The sequence below is a fragment of the Carassius gibelio genome, chromosome A13 (genome assembly GCF_023724105.1).
Source record: "Carassius gibelio isolate Cgi1373 ecotype wild population from Czech Republic chromosome A13, carGib1.2-hapl.c, whole genome shotgun sequence".
NCBI classification, from domain to species: domain Eukaryota; kingdom Metazoa; phylum Chordata; class Actinopteri; order Cypriniformes; family Cyprinidae; genus Carassius; species Carassius gibelio.
In genome coordinates this window covers 7,386,344-7,406,110 of record NC_068383.1, presented here as the reverse complement: position 1 = coordinate 7,406,110, position 19,767 = coordinate 7,386,344, and the positions used below count along the sequence as shown (strand labels likewise).

At 35.6% G+C, this 19,767-nt stretch overlaps 1 protein-coding gene and 1 long non-coding RNA gene across 3 annotated transcripts in view; both read right to left on the bottom strand.

Moving 5' to 3' along the window:
* Positions 1-630: 630 nt before the first annotated feature.
* LOC128026639 (uncharacterized) lies at positions 631-5,436 on the bottom strand. Its single transcript, XR_008186470.1, has 4 exons — positions 5,232-5,436; positions 3,271-3,371; positions 2,924-3,039; positions 631-1,760 (listed from the first exon to the last, which is right to left on the bottom strand). It is a non-coding gene; the product is annotated as an uncharacterized LOC128026639 (long non-coding RNA).
* Positions 5,437-6,097: 661 nt separating this feature from the next.
* LOC128026414 (synaptotagmin-16-like) overlaps positions 6,098-19,767 on the bottom strand; it is a 20,260-nt gene continuing 6,590 nt past the window's right edge. The window contains exons 2-7 of one of the 2 annotated variants that reach the window (XM_052613525.1): positions 16,852-17,271; positions 13,931-14,143; positions 11,639-11,955; positions 10,285-10,725; positions 9,152-9,335; positions 6,098-7,814 (exon numbers count right to left, since the gene is read on the bottom strand). In XM_052613525.1, coding sequence (XP_052469485.1) covers positions 7,501-7,814; positions 9,152-9,335; positions 10,285-10,725; positions 11,639-11,955; positions 13,931-14,143; positions 16,852-17,179 — 1,797 coding nt within the window. In that variant the 5' untranslated portion in view covers positions 17,180-17,271 and the 3' untranslated portion in view covers positions 6,098-7,500. The remainder of the gene's footprint in view (positions 7,815-9,151; positions 9,336-10,284; positions 10,726-11,638; positions 11,956-13,930; positions 14,144-16,851; positions 17,272-19,767) is intronic. The other variant, XM_052613526.1, reaches the window with a different exon arrangement.

Below are 19,767 nucleotides of genomic sequence, written 5' to 3'. Positions count from 1 at the left end.
GATATTCGGACACCAACATAGCTAGGGTTTTTAGATCCAAAGATTAGAGAGCCAGAAATGTAGAAAATCCCTTTGTGTGTAAAAGGAGGCATTGGTAACTCTGCATACTGGCCAGACAAACTGGACAGACAACCTAAATTTGTAAAAAGAACAAATGAGAGTAAAATACCGTTATAAACTGTAGTGCAGTTGATAGCAATGAACCAAAGAAATCTATGTAGCTGATAATTCATCGCCATAACACTAGATGGCAGAGTTACCATAACGTAACAGTTTCTGCCAAAAGCCTTTAAAAGTCTGTATGCAATGTTAGTAGCAAGTAGCAAATGCAGTAAATTGTTTTTTCACAATGTGAAAGCTGCATGTCACTACACTCCCAGAAAAAAAGGTACAAAGCTGCCATTGGGCTGGTACATAGTATCTTAAATGTGCATATTAGTGCTTAAAAAGTACCTTAAAATAACATATTAGTACATTTTGAAAGGGACTGCCTGATAGGTGACAGAAAAGTACCTTTTTTTTATTTTTTATTTTTTATTTTTTTTTTGCAGACTGCGAGACCCTGTTTAAACCAAAAACCAGAGGGCCTTGAAAGAAATATTATTTTCAATGCTCATTCGCCCTCATACATTTTCCTTTTTTTTATTTTTATTGATTTTGTAGGTAAGGAAACGTCTTGGTTGCACTTTATTTTACAGTACATGCACTTACATATACTTAAAGTGTGCTTACAGTGTATTTGTCAAAGAAAGTTCTGATAATGCAAGGTAACTACATGGGGTAGGGGTAGGTTTAGGGTTAGTACCTAGTTATTACATAGTTAAAGTAATTACCATAGTAAGTACATATTATGTACATGAGGAACAGGACTGTAAAATAAAGTGCTTTCAAAGTCTTTTAAAAAATCCTTACTAGTTCGACATCATTAGCCACTTACACAAAAAAAGTCAATTTCACTGCAACAAAGCTTTAGTAAAATCACTCTATCCTAAAGAACAGCTGGGACTTTGACACTTAAAATTGTAATTTTCGTCTCTTTTTTTTTTCTTCTAAAAACATAAAATAACAACCACAAGGTGCATGGCTTCTTGTTTGCCTTTTTTATCCCTGAAAACAATGCTTAGGATTATAGCTCACTCAAGCAAATTTATGAAAACAAAATGTCTGTGGTCAAAGTTCATATCAACAGAGTGAGGCAGTGATAACAGGATGATATTTTTTTCCGGTTGGAAAAACACACCCTGATCTGGATAACACCTGTCACATCACAAACCTCAGAGTGCACGCTCACCAGCACAAGCTCAAATGCACACAAACCCGAATCCCCTTCTTCCTTAATGCTGGCTCCTGGAAATCAGTCGTAGACAGTTGGAATAATCCCCTGTATGTGCACGATGACATCTTATACTTTATCATCCAAATGGTAGAGGAGCATTGAAGCTCCATGATCAGGAGGGCATGGTGTGGCAGCTGCCCAGGCCACAGATGCATGAGGCTGGGGAAGATGAATACGGCAGCAGCTTGTACTGCTGGAACTCCTTGAGCACCACCTTCAGTCTCTTCCGCCTCCACTCCGTCTCCTCTTCCTCTTCATATCTCTGTTTCTCTCTCTCCCTCTGGGCTTCGTCCAGGTGGATCTTGCGTAGCAGGTTGTTGATGAGCACGGAGCGGCGGAGGTAAGCCTCAGGGTCGTCTAGGAAACGCAGCTTCTGCAGAGACAGGCGCAGGATGCAGCTGCGCTCCTCACGCAGGATCAGGTGCTGAGGAGAGACAGACAGGTGAGGAGAGACAGAGAGGTGAGGAGAGACAGACAGGTGAGGAGAGACGGAGAGGTGAGGAGAGACGGACAGGTGAGGAGAGACAGAGACAGAGAGGTGAGGAGAGACAGAGACAGAGGTGAGGAGAGACAGAGACAGAGGTGAGGAGAGACAGTTGGAAGATGTCAAATGTGAAGACATGAGACAGACAGGAGCAGACGGGATGTTTACATGAAATGGACAACTGCCTAGATAATCTATCTACCTATCTATATATCTATTTGTCTGTCTGTCTATCTATCTATCTATCTATCTATCTATCTATCTATCTATCTATCTATCTATCTATCTATCTATCTATCTATCTATTTGTCTGTCTGTCTATCTATCTATCTATCTATCTATCTATCTATCTATCTATCTATCTATCTATCTATCTATCTATCTATATATCTTTTGTCTGTCTATCTATCTATCTATCTATCTACCTATCTATATATCTATTTGTCTGTCTGTCTATCTATCTATCTATCTATCTATCTATCTATCTATCTATCTATCTATCTATCTATCTATCTATCTATCTATTTGTCTGTCTGTCTGTCTATCTATCTATCTATCTATCTATCTATATATCTTTTGTCTGTCTATCTATCTATCTATCTATTTGTCTGTCTGTCTATCTATCTATCTATCTGTCTATTTGTCTGTCTGTCTATCTATCTATCTGTCTATTTGTCTGTCTGTCTATCTGTCTGTCTGTCTGTCTGTCTGTCTGTCTGTCTAGAAACTTTTTCTAAACTTTTTTCAAATCTTTCAAACAAGGCTCTGTAAAGCCAATTTAATGTTTAATAATAATTATAATAATAATTCATTACATTTATATAACGCTTTTCTAGGCACTCAAAGCGCTTTACATTGTATAGTGTCCCCATCACTACACTGGGGCACTAGGGCCCACACAGACCACAGTGTGAGCACCCCCTGCTGGCCTCACTAGTACCTCTTCCAGCAGCAACCTAGTTTTCTCAGGTCGTCTACCATCCAGGTACTGACCAGGCTCAGCCCTGCTTAGCTTCAGTGGGAAACTGGTCTTGGACTCCAGGGTGATATGGCTTCCGAGTTTATACATTATCGCAATTAAGCACATTTCAAATGCCACTCACTTTTTGTAAATATCCATGTAGGCTTCCCCGAACATCCTCCTCTTCCGCATATTTGCGCTTAAAGTAGGCGACTTTCGACGTTGTTGACCGTTGAGGGCAGTCTTAGAGGAAAGACCCTGCAGACGAGCACACAGGGATTTTATGAAATCCATGGCTTTGCAAATGGATGTAAATTGGATTTTTACCAATGTAACATCTCTTTTTTTCAATCTCTTACTGTGAAAGATGATTCAACAAACAATTCCATCAGTGTAATTGTGTTTCTAACACTATACCATGGGTAAAGTGGATTAGACCTCAGGTAGTGTGTCATGTAACAAGGCCTGTGTGTTGTGTGTATTAATTACCTGAAAACTGCTTCACGCAAACACAATCACACACCTCTCTGACAAATCCCCTATTCACCTGAGACGCTTTCCTCTGGCTCTCACACATTGCCTAATGGTTTCTAGTCATAGAAAGAAAGAGACAGTATCGTTTACTAAATCTTATTGTTTACTTTTCGATTAAGGTTAGAATTATACTGGTGTGAATGCTTGACAACTAGCCCCGATTACATACAGATATTCGTGTAGTTCTGTCTCAAAAACGCGAATACATATCGGGCAAGAACTGTTGTAGTAAATGTAACGACACCTGCAGGCAGCTGTGACGTGAGTTGTACAACGTCTTAATTCTAAAAGAAACGTGCCGCTTGCTCTGTCTGTAAACACAGCGGCGCGCAGTGCGCGTGGGTGGAAAGATTAGTGTGGGCTGCGTGTGAGTTTGCGCACTTATTCGCTCTCTCGAGAATAAGTCGAGAGAATAAATAGGCTATAAGACAAAAAAGTATTTTTCCTTTGTTAAAATTGGTTAAATTAAAAATACAATACGTTTTGGTGGCTGTATAGGCCTATAGTTCAGTTCTAAATGTAAACGTCATTAAATGTAATCATTTTAAAAACATTTTAAGCAGGTCCAATTAACATGTTTGAACTAAAATCGGTTTGTTATTTAATTGTACTGATAACATTGATGCTATATATATTGTGCATAAATTATTATTAATCTTTATATTACTCATAACTATAATGAATTATTCTTAATTATTATTATATTTAATTTTATTTTACTTTTATTTTTTTATTTAGTTAAAATTAACAGAAGCATAAACATTTACTTTATTTTATGAAATGACTTTATTTAGCCTATTTATTTTATAATAAATAAGGCAATTAAAAATGTTATTAGATTTTTTTATAGATTTCTTGCTAAAGGAGCACTCTGGATAAAATAGCAATTGAAGAGTTCAGATGCAAAAGCCTCTAAGTGCTGTCTTAAATTTTCATCTAAAATTTTCATTTTTATCAGGCTCCTATTTATGTCAGTTTTTGTTTCACATTAATGGCATAGAAAAGAACCTATATATTGCCATTAAAGTAAACTGAACCTAATACATTGCCATTAAAGTAACCTGAACCTAATCCATTTCTATTAAAGTATTACTGAACCTAAACATATAGGAGCCTGATAAAAATGCAAATTTTAGAAAGAAATTTCAGATGGTACTTTTGCATCTGAATTCTTCAGCTGTCTTTGATCTTATACAACACTAAGCAAAAGCAATAGATTTCGCTTTCTGATGTAATTTTAGAAATACTATTTTGCATTCAGCCATGATCATTATTTTCCAGCAACATTATCCAATCCTCAGGGTAAACAAAATAAGATTAGCCTGTAAGTATTGAGCTGGTCCTGTTAATGTGGGCCACATGAAGTGACCCATTCCACACAAAATTTTTTATTTTATTTTGGTTTTTAATTTGACTTGAAACATAATTTCTTCACAATCTAAAATGTACTAAAATTTACTGTACTAAAAAACTGTTTCTTTAATATTCTCCGTGAAAATACTTTATAATTTTGCAAAACATTTAAGAATATTCTATACTATGGAAAATATAGCCTCATTGTAATGCAACTTACAGGTCTTTGCTGTAGCATTTTATATATATTTGTAAAAATATTATTTATTTTCCTACAGTGTACCAAATAAGTACCTTCAATAACTGAAAATAGCACAGAATATGCATGCGTGTATTATATTGTACAATGCAGTAGAAGCAACCACTCAACCACGCTAATGAATGAATCACAGATCGCGCATCTTCCAAAATAATTCCAAACCACCAGAGAATGGGAATTTCATCTGCTATGACTGTTACAAAATAAACAAAAGCGTGCAGTAAAAATAGAACATTATCTTTTAAGTGCGCTCACAGAGATGAAAAAAAAAATACATGCGATTAACAGAGCTAAATATTCCTACCTTATTTATAAAGCCACATTAGCAGTCCCCGCACGCGCGTTCTTCGTCAAACCAGAGGCTCAAAAAACAGCTCATGCTGTGCCTAATTTAGCCGTTTTCAGCTCCGCGTGAACTTGACGCTTCGCCCCCAGATGTCGAAGTCTTGCTTTTCATATAACCCCTGTAGTATTCGGCTCACTCTCGGCTCTTAAAATATCCCCTTTCTGTGCAGCGAGCAATACTGCACCGGCTGCTGATTGGTCGACGCTGAAACAGATGTTTCCTGTTGCTAGGAGAGTCACTAGGCAATGATGACGCTCCAGCATCAAACTCCATTCTTCTCGCATCCTCTGCTGCTGCGTTTCCTGCTCTTTTTTTTACGTATTTCTTAACATATGGCTTATCTCCTTAGAATATATATATATATATATATACTTTTGAAAGGTTTTTTTACTCGTACACTCATGCAGCATATCTATCTACTTATAGATACCATACCATATACAGAACATACTTATATAGTATATGGTATGTCATAAAGGTTTTAAACATTTTAAACTCTTAAATGATCTTTTAACCTCCCGTCTCTATGCTTATTTATCTTATTCGAGCATAAATTATTTTTCCACTCCTGTATGCAAACATTACCTGATTGGAAAATGAATACCCTCACTCTTCTGGCAAACGGTTTCAGATATTATGTCAGTCTGATCCAAACAGCCTGATCAACAGATTTTGATCATATGGTTGGTTACTGTCAGTTGAAGCAACATTTTCTTCTGCCAGTATCACCCATTTTCACAGTTGTGATACACTAAGATTAATGCAAAATCAGTGTTACAAAATAAAGATTTATTGATGTTCCGAATCATAACAAAGCACAAAAGTAGTGTATTAGGGATGTCTTTAATAATAGCCAAAATATATGCATTTATCTCCAAAAAACCACTTTGTTTTTGAATGCATGCAAAACAGGCAGTACTGATTTTTAAAACACTGTGGTCGATGCATTTGTAATGCTCCGGAGTTTTTCATGCTTATATCCAATAACACAGGCTATAAATAAAAGCTCCATAAAGGTTTGATCAGATCAGGCACTTTATATATGCATAAAGCATTACAGGCATGCATTAGAAAATAGTTTGGGTTTTAATGTAATAAGGACAGAGTTAAGTTTGTCTGAAGATTTTCTTGAACATGCATAAGTGTCTGTGCTCTGAGTTTTAGTATGTAGGATTGGTCTCTTTCCAAGAATTTTGAAACAAAAAGGGAACTGGAGCTTTTAAGCTTCAAGATGGATTCACAAGCATTATAAAAAAAACTAATACATTTGACATTTGAAATGTATGCAATAATAATCTCCAGTGGTCTGTTAAGCATTTGTGATCAGATCTTCGAGGAACTGATTCAAATGAATTTGTGAACCAGATAAATCTCTTCAAATGAATCATTCATACCATTGTTGAGAAATGTATCATTGAACTAAATTGAGTAAAAGGATTCATTCGCTAATCAGATTCACTTGTAAACATGCCCAGTAGAACAAAGTTGGATTTCTAGATTTTCAATGAATAAAATTAGTATTTTTTAAGCCTGAACAGCACCAGTCCCCATTCAATGAAATTTCTGAAAAGAGTTTAAAAACATTAGTTTTCCTTAGTAGAATCAAAACAATTCATAATGGAACATTACGAGGGTGAGTAAATAATGACAAAAATATATTTTTTAGGTCAAATATGCCCGGCATAAAGTCATATTTTGTCGTAAAATAAAATAAAAAGATGTCAAATGTAACAAAAAGAAACAGCTTTACTCTCACCAGTAGGAGAGCCTGATTGAAAGTGCACGTGTTCAACAGTTTAACATTTGGTCTCGCCAAAACTGCTACTGGTGTCTGAAGAAAGACATTATCATTTCAAATCAATCCTCCATTCATGAAATCACTAGGCGACAATCACCGTGGCTTTGGCAATAATATGTTTTGATTGGTTGCTGCTGGAGTTGAAGAGAGTAGTCAGCATATTACGCCATGAAGTCATTTCCGGTTTACCAGATAAGAGACTATATCAAGTACTCCCAGGGAGAAAGAAAAGTGGTGTGTGGGTGTTTCTTTGTGTTTGTGTGTGCTTCAAAGATTTTCACAGTTGCATTATTATCTTTCTTTGAAACTGTTAAAAGTGCTTGTTCATTTCTGTTTTTGTGGGCATTTTGGTCTTGGCTTTCGCCTCCTTCCCAAAGGAGAACCCAGCTGGATGAAGTAGTTATGAATGATTAGACTTCTATCTCTCCTCTAAGCTTCAAGTAGTGTGTGCCAGCGGCAGACTTGCTGGTTTCCACTCTCCTTCATATCCTGCCAGTGAAGAAGCTCTTCCTCACCGCTGCTGTTCTGGCCCAGAGCCACCCAGCCAATCATCTCCTTGCGTTTCATGTTCCGCCGATTGTAAATGGAGACCATTAATGTGACATCTGAGAGTTGGAACAGCGCGACCTGGAAGACAAACGTCTCCTTGAAGACAGGATTCGGCTGACTGCGACGGATGGACGTCTTACAGCGGGAAATCTCTTGTCCCATGGAGTTTAACAGAGTGAGCTTGCCAAATGTATCTGAAAGAGAAACACAGGTCACTAAATCTCACCTCAATATATTTACTTAATCTAGAACATTACATTTTTTTTTTATTCCATTTTACATTTATTCCATTTTAGCCCTGTGATCAAATTTTTTTTGTTATTGGATAATTCTCATTTGTGAATTTGATTTACATTAAAAAGCACAACTATTTTCATTGCTGAAAATAAGAAATGTTTCTTGAGCACCAAATCAGCATATTGAAATGATTTATGAAGGATCAGATGTAGATGAATTTGTTTCTTCATAGGAACAGATTTAGAGAAATTTAGCATGACATCACTTCTCACAATTGGGTGCCGTCAGAATGAGAGTCCAAACATCTGATTACATCATCACAATAATCCACAAGTAATCCATTCGACTCCTGTCCAACAATTAAAATCTTGTGAAGAGAAAAGTTGAGCTTCTGTAAGAAACAAATCTATGACTGTGTTTTAACTTTAAACCATAGCTTCTGGCTAAAATACAGTCCATAATCTATAATAATGCTTCCTACAGTAAAAAGGTTCATGCCCTGTTGACCTCTCACATCAAAATCCACCAAGGTATTTTTTTTTTTAGAATTGTTTTGGACTCTTTGGACTTGATCTTTGCATATTTCTCTTCTGGATCAGACGAAGCAGCTCATATTTTAACCAGAAGCAATGGCTTCAAGTAGAATCGTGTAGATTACTTGTGGAAAACTGTGATGTTTTTATCAGCTGTTTGGACACTTGGATGGCCTGAGGATGACTACATTTTCTATTAGGAATTAACTATTCATTTAAGAGACATACAAAAATCATATAAACACTAAAGGTAGAGTATATAAGTACAGTAACAAATATTGTTTTTATTTTTGAAGAAAGCACAAAACTGTGACAGCATTATATCACAGTATGTGTGTGTGTGTGTGTGTATGGTTTACTTCAGCAGTGACTCATCGACTTGATGCAAGAGGTGTGAGAAAAAGATCTGGGGTTCTGTGATCGATTAAATGCCCTGTAACTCCATTCACAGAGAAGCATCATTGTGAGATGTGACTGTGACAGATTAAGAGTCATACGAACAGCATGAACTCTAAAAGCCTAATGTTTGACCCACAACACAACTTGTGAGGATGACACGTTCAGAATGTGCTAGTACAAATGTCTGTAATAGCAGCTTGTTTGTGTAGAAATGATCTATTTCAGACGACTCATTTACGTCTAAATCAATGTCAGATGGCTTTACAAAAGGTTATTTGCTCAAGAGTCAATCCTGATGTTCTAATGATGCCTATGAATGTGTTTGTGAGCCTCTGTTAGTGTGAGTGGGATGGTGTGTTTACCTGGAGGTCTGTTGAGTGTGAAGTTACGGAAATGGCTGCCTTTAATGATCTCCACAGACAGTCGTCCTGTGGTGGCGTTATATGATAAACCCAGCAGTAGTTCTGGGTTTCCACCATGAGAAACAGAATGAGTGGAGGAAGCACTGTCACTCTGAGCACCCAAAGACACCGGGGAGTCTACTGTCTGCAGGGAGGGACAGCATTTGTACATAAACTATAATTCCACCTCATTTTTCAACATATGGACACTGTACTATTTCAGTCTTCCTACTTCAAAATTTTAATATAATTACTCAATATGCTACTTGCCATTTCTTTATAATTATTTGTGAAATTATTTGTATTTTCATTGTGCCTTTTAAAAATGTAATCCCTTTTTCATATCTACAACTTTACAGATGTACATAATAATCTTTGCGAACAAATATGGTGGTAACCTCAGAAAACTTCCAGCATTTTTTATTCTGAAGAGTCTTTAGGTGGAGAAAAGTCGATTTGTAAAGTTAAACATTCATAAAAAAAATTTCAGAAGCTGTTTGCACATAAAAGTGTCTATCCAAAAGTATCAAAATGTATCTGTCCACTTGAGCCTTTAATATAAGGACAGTGTATACTTAAAAAAAAGAAGAAACAAATTAATAATAATAATAATTTTCACAGCAAAACAGCTAGTTAATTTCACAAATATTCAGAAAAACTATAAAATAGGTAATAATAATAATTAGATCTATTTTTTTTTTTTTGAAAAAAATGGCAAGTAACAAGTAACTTAAATAAAGGCTACATTTTTTATATAGAAAAACATACTCCAATAATTTTCCATTACAACTTTGTAAAATCATTTTCAGCATTACACAGTTCTGAGCCAGTGTTTCATTATCTCTATTGAATTGAAAAATGTGCTTTTCTGCTTTGCAAACCTAAGTATTTTGCTTTCTGTGCTACATTTCATTTTGTTATTAATTCTGCACCAAGTTAATGTAATCTAGGAAATGACTTTATGCACTGTTAAAAATATTTTTTTGTAGTTGGGGCCAAATCATGCCATCTGAAACTGCTGAGCCATGACACTTTACAAAAGAACAAACAAACTAGGAATACTATCAAAGCAAAGCACACACACACACACACACCTTGAGATTACTACGTGGCTCCAGCACCAGCGTGATCTGGAAGCGCCCTATTTGAGTCAGTCTGCTCAGCCTGTACATGGCCTCTCCCATCATCCTCTCCTTGTTCATCTTCCCCAGTGCATACAGGCGGAACCGGAGTGCAGAGGAACCCAGGTCCCCCAGTTCTAGATGTGAGAACCGGAATGTCTCCTCAAACCTGGGCATGGAGCCTTTCTGTACGGCCGTCTTGTGCCGCTGTCGTTTCCCAGGTAACAGCACCACGTGCACCAGCCAGGAGTCCATGCCGCTCCGTGCCTTGTCTGGAATGCCTTGGGCCATTATCACTGTGACCAGGAGCCTGTGGGATTCAGCCCGGTAGTCGAGGGCAAGTGTGAGGTCACCACATTTTGAGATATGCCCACGAGGAGAAGTGCTCAGAGGGTGGGATGGAGATTGTTCATGCTGATAGAGAAAGGAAATCCTCATTTGCATATGTAAACACAAACACTCACTGAATGTAAACATACAGACCTAAACACACGTTCACACACAACCTCCCCATGTCTCTTCAAATGAATGAGGATGATTTTATGGTGCAAAACATATACATAAACACAAGATGTTTTCATTAGCAACAGCTATGAGTGCCATAGAGCACAGACGACTCATTAATATTCATTAAAATTTAGTTCTCATAACACTTTGAGATGTGGAGAGAAATTTAGATGATCTAATTATGAACGGAAAAGATAAAACATGGTGTAACACATAATAGTAATAATACACAACAGTTAAAATGTACAAAAATTTCTATCATTTTATAAAATTCTAAATTTTTGTATTATACGTTTTGATTCATAAAGGGGAGGTCATCAAAATGTATTAATGTCTTTGAAAGAAACCACTAATACTTAACAAGGCTGCATTTGGATGATCAAAATACAGCAAAAACCTTAATACTGCTAAATATTATTTCAACATAACTGTTTTCGGTTTTAATTTTGTTTTGTTTTAAAATGTAGAAGCCGTTACTTCAGTCTTCAATGTCACATGATCCTTCAGAAATCATTTTAATATGCTGATTTGGTGTTCAAGAAACATTTTGTGCTATCAAACAGTTGTGAAAACAGTTTAACTGCTTAACTTTATCTTTTTTCTAAAATATATTTTTCAGGGTTATTTGATGAAGATAAAGTTCAAAAAGCATTTGTTTGAAATAGAAATCTGACTTTGTAAATGTAACTTTTGATCATCCCTGCTGAATAAAAGTATTAATATCTTTAAAAGACAATTCTTACTGACCACACACTTTTAAACGTCGTCTTTACAGAATGATAAGAAAAGATCTGGCTCTTCTGCACACAAGCACACACACCTCAGGACTCCATGTGGGTGTACTATCCGTAGCCACACTGTTGTCGTAACCATGATTGTCGACTGCCAGACTCCTTTGTGGAGTCTGCCGCCCCACACTGCCCAGACGACTGCGCTCATCCCTGGGTACAGCTTCCAGACCGTCCCCTGTGTCCTGGGAGCCCACAGATATCTGCTCTGCCATCAGAGAGAGGGGGTCAGTGAGCGCCCGGTCCTCAGAAAGAGGACTCTGTGACAGCGGGTCTCTCGGCTCAGACCCTACACGTCGCCTAGATGAGAGGGGATCCTGAAAACTCTGCACACTGTTTCTCTCAGCTTCTACATGAAAAGAATGAGAGAATTAGTTTATATGATTGTTGCTCAGAACAATTCAGATGTTTCTCCTAAAATCCCTCGGCATAAATAAAAATAGAAACAGAGTTTTCATTGCTGACTTCTTGGCAATTCTGATCACAGTTTGAGACATCTTTAAGATCTCTGCTGAAACACTAAAGGAGATCGATGTCAGGGGAACAATCTAAGAAGCAAAAGTCTCCATTTAATCTCACTGCAGTTTATGAGAAACAACTGAGCGATTATAGAGATCTCATTTGTCAATTTTTTAGTCCATTGAGTAATTCAAATAAACAGACGATGTTATTTAGAAAGAACAATTAAGTTGTAGATTTTTAATAGAGAAATGAAGACAAGATTAACAGCTCTCTCTCTCTCTCTCACACACACACACACACACTTTCCCTGAATGTTTAACAAATGAAGTTTTACAGACACTCTGACAGATGTCGTAATTGCAGGACAGGCTCCCTTGGCCAATCAGGCTCTCCGGAGCAGATGACAATGATTGTAATTTACGGCTTTAAGTGCATGTCCTACGTGATTCTATGAATTTCACTGAATGAAATCTCTTTCAGGGTACGAACTGTTCTACTCAGCAGCAGTGACCAATTAACTGCAGAAAGGGCCAGTTACTTTGTTACCACAGCAACCGAAAAGACGCTTTTCCATGGCAACTGATGCTGTGATGAACATTATGAGAATTATAACTCCATACAGCAAGAAAACTTTGACATAAGCAACCAACTGGAAGCTGTTTTAGTGGAGCTATGTCTAATTGCGATGTACAGAGCATTAGGGGAATTAATAGTGCGTGACAAGCAGCACATTTATAAATATTTATAAAAGGCGTTTTGGATTTGTATTGCATCTCCTGAAACATTGGTTAGCTTTAGCATTTAGCCTGAGGCAATAAAGTCAGTGTTCTAATAATTAATATGCAGTTTTATTTAACATTATCAGATTGAATGTTTTGAAAATTCATTAAATTCATTGGTTCTCATTCCTGGGTCGTCTTAGAACTCTCAAAATAGAATCAATCTAAGCAATCAATCTCTATGTAATCGTACTGCTCTCTAAGAGGAAACAAGAAAATATTAAATACATCTCATTTGTTAAATATCATTCCTATAAAAAAAGACATTATCAAAGTAAAAGAACTCCACAAACCACTAGTCAGCACAGTATATGTCCATTAAGCTTTAATCTCCTGTTTGATGGGAAAAGTTATTTTTTTGGCTTACCATTTTTTTTGTCATTATAAATTAAGTTTAGTTAAAGGTTTAATTCTTTTAATTTAGTTTTAGTTCTGTGTTTTTGTCACTTTAATTCCTTTTTATTGTTTTAATTCCTTTTTTTTGTTTTAGGTTTAGTTTTAGTAGTTTTAGTAATTCAGCTTAATTCAGTTAGTTTGCAGGGCTAAATAAATACAACTTTCTTTTGAAGTTTTCCACATAATATTTATTTAGTTTTATTACAGCTTTATTTAAAGTACTTTAATGATTTTTAATACTTTGTTAAAAATATCATTTATCAAATATCAAATATCAGATTTTTATTGACAAAGTGTTTTAGATCATTTTTATTTTTTCTGTTAAAAAAAGATCAGCCAAAGTCAGATTTTTTTTTGAAAGGCTAATATAATTTTTTTGTGTTATTCTGATGACAGAATAGAAGACAATATTTTATTCACAATCATCCACATTCACACACTGAAAACATACCCTCACAAACCCTTCAAGTAGAAATGCTTTTGAAATAACTGAATGACCTTAATGAATGAAATTAATTTCTTTCATTTTACTGTCTTTCTTTTTAAACCATGGCTCTGAGCTGAATTGATCAGCGAGGAGCTGCTTCAAAGTGCAGTGAAATATTCAGTGTCATGTATGTCACTAAAGCATAACTATGCATATTTATATATAAATGTCAGAGATAATAGGAGAATGTGGGTGTGTACCTTCACAGTCAGATGGATCTGTGCTTCCTTCTTCCTGGTCAGACACCAACTGTTTAAATTTTTGATGTTGGCCTGGTGCATTCTGGGTGTGGAGCTCCATAACCCCCGAACGGAAGCTTTGTGAGTGGGAAACAGTGATCTCAAACTGCTTTGCTAACTCCTCACCGCTGTTTGATAAGCTGGAAATCTCACCATCATCACCGGAACTATTCACTGCACACACACAGATGGGAACAAAAAAAGTCCTTCTTTAAGACATTCTGATACCTAGAAATAGCTCCGGTTCTTTGTTCAATGCAAGTCTATGGGAATATTTGCCAGTTTTATAAAATTAATCAAGTCTGACTGCTCAGAAAACTGAAAGAACATCTCTTCTCAACAAATCACACAATTTGAGGAACCATTCATGTGTGTGTAACAATCTCTAACCAACATCCAAAAGTTTGAATAAAATAGAGTAATAACTGTAATAAAGTCAATTTAATTAAGCTGTTTTCTATTAGCATATATTTTAAAATGTAAATTATTATGATTTAAACTTTGATGCTTTTTTCAGGTTTAAAAAAATTCAAAAGAAAAGCATATTTATTTGAAATATAAATATATATATATTTTTAACATTATAAGTCTTTACTGTCACCTTTGATCAATTGAATGCATCCTTGCTCAATACAATTATACACAATTATATTGCGATAACTGCCTTAACAAGAACCAATATTAATAATAATAATAAAAAAAAAAAACACTTTGACTTCATTCTGATGCAGGACACTCTGACCACAATAACCTTTTTTCATAATCCATCAGGTGAGATAGAAAGACATTGGACGTTGTCATTAGTTGACTCAGACATGAAGGGATTTTGAATGATAATGTAGCCTGTGTAGACAGGCATGTCTACCATATTATCAAACACAAGAGAGTGGCCAATTAGTGTCTTTGGGCCTCTTTTTTCTCTCTCTGTCATCCATTATAGTTGTACTTCCATTCATTTCACTGCATTTCACCACATCATTCACTTACAGACATCAAATTAGACCAAGTGGCTATGTATGGAGGTTGCCATGGCTACCAGTCCCTCATGGTGAATTGTTTTTCTTCAATGTACACACTGAGTGCGTTCCATATGACAGAAATGATCTCTACGCAGGGAAACTGAAAGGAGAACAATCATAGCAGCTGTGCCATTCCAAACAGAACAGCTCACAAATAACCACTGCAAAGAACTCTTCAAAACAAATGCCCTTATAGGGTCCAACTCATGGACATTTTGTTTGGAACATAAGATGAACCAGGTTTAACTCTCTGAGTCAGAGAAAACATTATTTAAAACCATTACATTTCAGTGGTTAATATTAATTTCTACATACATTAATATATATTTTAACATTTTGAATGAAAACTTACTATATTATGAATAAATATGATTGAACAATAGACATCAGATCAGTTTATTTAGAAATTGTAATAATAATTTGTATTCAAAAGATTAAAAGCATTTAATATTTCTTCAAAATGCTAACATTTTAAAAAGTTTTGATTTTAAAAGGGATCAGAATTAAAAACAACAACAATATGAACCGTTAATTAACTACAGTAGGTGACAGACATGCCTATATCTTGATTTAATTTTAATTCTATTTTTCATTGTAATGTGAATTTCAGAACCTTTCCAGCTCAGCCATCCAGGCAGATTTCTATCAAACACCATATAGAAATAGTAAATTATTTACAAACATTTACTGGCTAACTTTCTTTTTTTGAAATGTGTGTGTATGTAGTGTATAGTGTGTATATCCATCTCTAAGACCTTAAAGGTATAGTTCACCCAAAATTTTTACTTCTGTCATCATTTACTCACCCTCGAACTGTTCCAAACCTGTTTGAATTTCCTTGTTCTGCTGAAAACATGAAGATATTGTAAATAATATTTGCTGGTCCCCACTGACTTCCATAGTAATATTATTCATACTAGGGAAGTCAATGGAGACCACAAACTGTTTGGTTACCAACATGCTTTAAAATGTCTTTTTTCATTTTCCAAAGAAAAAAGAAATTCATAAACAGCTATTCATTCAGGGTTGACAGAATTTTCATTTTTGAGTGAACTATTCCTTTAACAGGCATGTTAAGAGTGACTGAATGCTGTAAATGTGTGTGTGTGTGAGTGAACGTGTGTATATGAGCATAGCATATTCATGTGTAAATTTAACGACTCTCCTATTTATTTTGAGAGGGCGTTCTCAGTTTACTGATTATCTTAAATATTCATAGAGAAACGCACACAAACACACGAGGCTGCGTGTTAAACCCTGCATATGAGTGTCTGTCTATCTGTGTTTAGTATCTTTCGAAACAAAAGAATTTCTCAGAAACTTTTACAAACAATGGAAATATAGTATGAAGGATTTAAAATAATCTGAAAGCTAAAGCTAAACCGAATGTGCGAGACTTCCAATTCATTAGCTGCTATAGGAAAATCATTTGTAGAGTGCAGTGAGCAGCAAGTTATTTGTGCTAAACCAGTGTACTTATGACTACAATGATAACTAATAATAATTTTTTAACAAATACCAGGTTGCAATATTAAACAGCATAAACGACTATTTTTGTACAGCTAAAATAACTGTCTGACATTGGATGCACATTTTAAGTACAAATGGCCATGGCTGCTCTAAAAGTTACTGTAGCAAGGAGAAGAAAAAAAATGAGGACCTTAACTAACACTAAAATTATGAAACCAACAGTCACTATTTTCACAGAGGTAACAAAAAGTTACACAGCAAACATGCAACAAGTTTTAGAGAAGGACAGAACCACCAGTGATGTCTAAACTAAATGAACGGACAGCAGTCTCAACCAAAAAGGACCAAGAAGATGAACCAATTCATTTGAACAACTACTAACCCACATCTTACCAGCATCAGAGCAGCGTGAAGCCAGCAGACTTCTCCTGCTCTCCAGCTCATCGGTCTCTTCTCTGATGGGAGTCAGACGTTCGACCGAGAGGGCATATTCAAACCTACTGCCCTGATCTCGGAGTGCCAGCTTCTCCTGTGGATCCACTCCATATCCATGAACATCCATCAAGTTCTGCTCCACCTCTGAACTCTCATCTTTCACTGACACCTCAGAGTCAACAACGCGGTTTAGGCTGAGGCGGCGAAAGCCATTGGAAAAAGCATCTGAAATCTCTGCGATCCATGAAGTGAATGCTGGGATACCTGACTGAGGAATGTCTGCCATTCCATCAGATTTCAAAATGTTTTCCCCAACAGCTCAAAAGAAGGTCTATTTTCAGATGCACAGAAGACCCATTGAATTCCTTCATGCTGTTACTGTTTTAAAAACAAAATCAACAGAACTTATACAGAACATATTTACTTTACACTATAATGCAACTAACAACCATAATTTGCAAAGCAGATTGACATGAAACATACACTTCAATCAAAAGTTAACTGCCTCAGATTAGTGCTGGGAGATATATGATATCATATCAAGATTGCCATAAATTTGATGTTGATAACGATGATAAGCTCTGGACATTTTTTACATGGATTAATCTAACACATTAATCACACAGAAGAAATAAACTCAGCCAGTCAGCAAATCCTGCGATGTTTTGCGTGTACACAATCTCAAACACACATGATGCACACTGTTTATTCAATGTCTGCGTTTCTAAATATGAACATGAGTCACTTCACTAGCTTTACACCATTTCATTTATGAAAAAAAAAAACACTTTATTAAAAATATGAAAAAGTAAGAAAAGTAAAACTTCATGACAACCCATCAAAATAAAAGTCTGGTTTAACTTGAAGAAATTATGACATAAATATATCACTATTTTATAGTCTGCTAAATCTTAATAATCAAAATATGATCTCAAAGTATGGATGGCCCAAGATTTCTTAAAGTTAAATACTGAAAAAAAAAAAAAAGTGTGTTAGTTGGCCCTAGATCCCTTGTCTCCTCCCAACCTGACTACTCCATTGACATTGACAGAGTTATAGTCCATCCATCTTCCACTATGCACAATCTTGGTATAATGTTTCATTCTTGTCTACGTTTTGAATCCCACTTCAACTCGCTTGTCAAATCCTATGTTTTTCACCTTCTTAATATCGTCTGCCTATAACCAATCTTTAAATTTAAATTGTGCTTATTACGTTTCATCAAGATTACTTGTTTTATGGCCTAAGCAACAAAGTTCTTAATCGCTTGCAGCTTACCCAAAATTCATCTGCTCGTGTTCTTACATTTACCAAAAGATCTGCCCACATCACTCCGGTTTTACAGCAATTACATTGGCTCCCTGTCACTTATCATATTCAGTTTAAGAGTCCTTCTTACCTTTCTGAAATAATTATCCCCTATCTCCCTGCTCGTACTTTGAGATCGAGCCCTGAAAATTTGCTTGCAGTATCCAAATTCCGCCAATCTAGTGTGGGTGGTATGATTTTTTGCATTTCCACTGCCAAACTCTGGAATAAACTACCACAAGATCTCGGGGTTATCTCTTTACTCAAGACCTTTAAAGCTGCTCTTAAAACTCACCCATTTACAATGTTTCTTAATGAATTCCTTGCCTAAATTTTCTGTTCAATGCTTTTGTATTGCATATTATTTCACCTCCGTCTGCTGTTTATATGTTGTATACTATCTGTTATTTATCTTATATAAAGTGTCCTTGGGTGTTTGAAAGGTGCTATATAAATAAAGCAAATACATTTTATATTAATTTCATTAGGCAATTTTTTATTTTTATTTTGTCTACCAAACATGTGGAAAGTATTTCCTTCCCCATTAATGGTAAATGAACATCGTGATATATATCGATATTGAATGATATGAAAAATATATATATTGTGATCATATTTTTGATATGATATCGACCTATATCGACCAGCCCTACTTCAGCTATCTGACGAAAACTATTTTAAATAATAATATTTAAATATATAAAATATTATCTAAATAAATACAAAAGAAAAAAAAATAATTCATTTTAAAAGCTACAAGTAATTTAGGTGTCACAACATTATAATGCATGGTATCAAAATGGTATCAAAATGGATATTCACTTTGAGATTTGCCAAAGATCGATCTAACAAACAAAGATTTAGCGGTGCTATTAGATTATTAGTCTTTTCAAAGATAAACTTTAAGTACGTGTTAGATGACGACAAAGGTAAATCTAACTGTAAAAGTTATCATGTACTGTTAAATATCCAATTGCGAAAATGTAAAAAATCTCAAATATCAGACAACAACCATTATGGTACCACTATATTACGCATCCCTAGTAAAAACACTTACCAGCATGGCCTCCTCAAAAAAAACAACCAGTTACTCCATTTAGAGCCCCTGCATCTCATAAACTATCACATACAGCAAACCTTCAGTCGAATAAGTTCAGCAGCGCCTGACGCATGGCGTTTATCTAGCTAGTAGACTTAGGACACCACCTAAGACTGACAGAGTAAATGTTTACTAAAGGAGATGCATTGAAATTCCACAACAGAACTTCCTCCAACACCCAGCTGATATACTGACTGTGTAATGTGTGTGTATAACCAAAAGGTGCAAGGTTTACTCATAGGTGAGTGCGTGTATACGTGTTTGCCAGGAATGAGTAGAGATAGCGACAACCCACAGAGCACACAAAGATGTGTGTGATTCAGTGCATTTAATACAGGTCACTGGATCCCAAACACTCCACCTGTCTGCCAATGGTAATCAAACAGACTATTATTATATTCATTCTGGATATGAGAAAATATTTTAATAATTAAGTTTACCTTTTCCTAAATAGAAAAAAGTTTTTC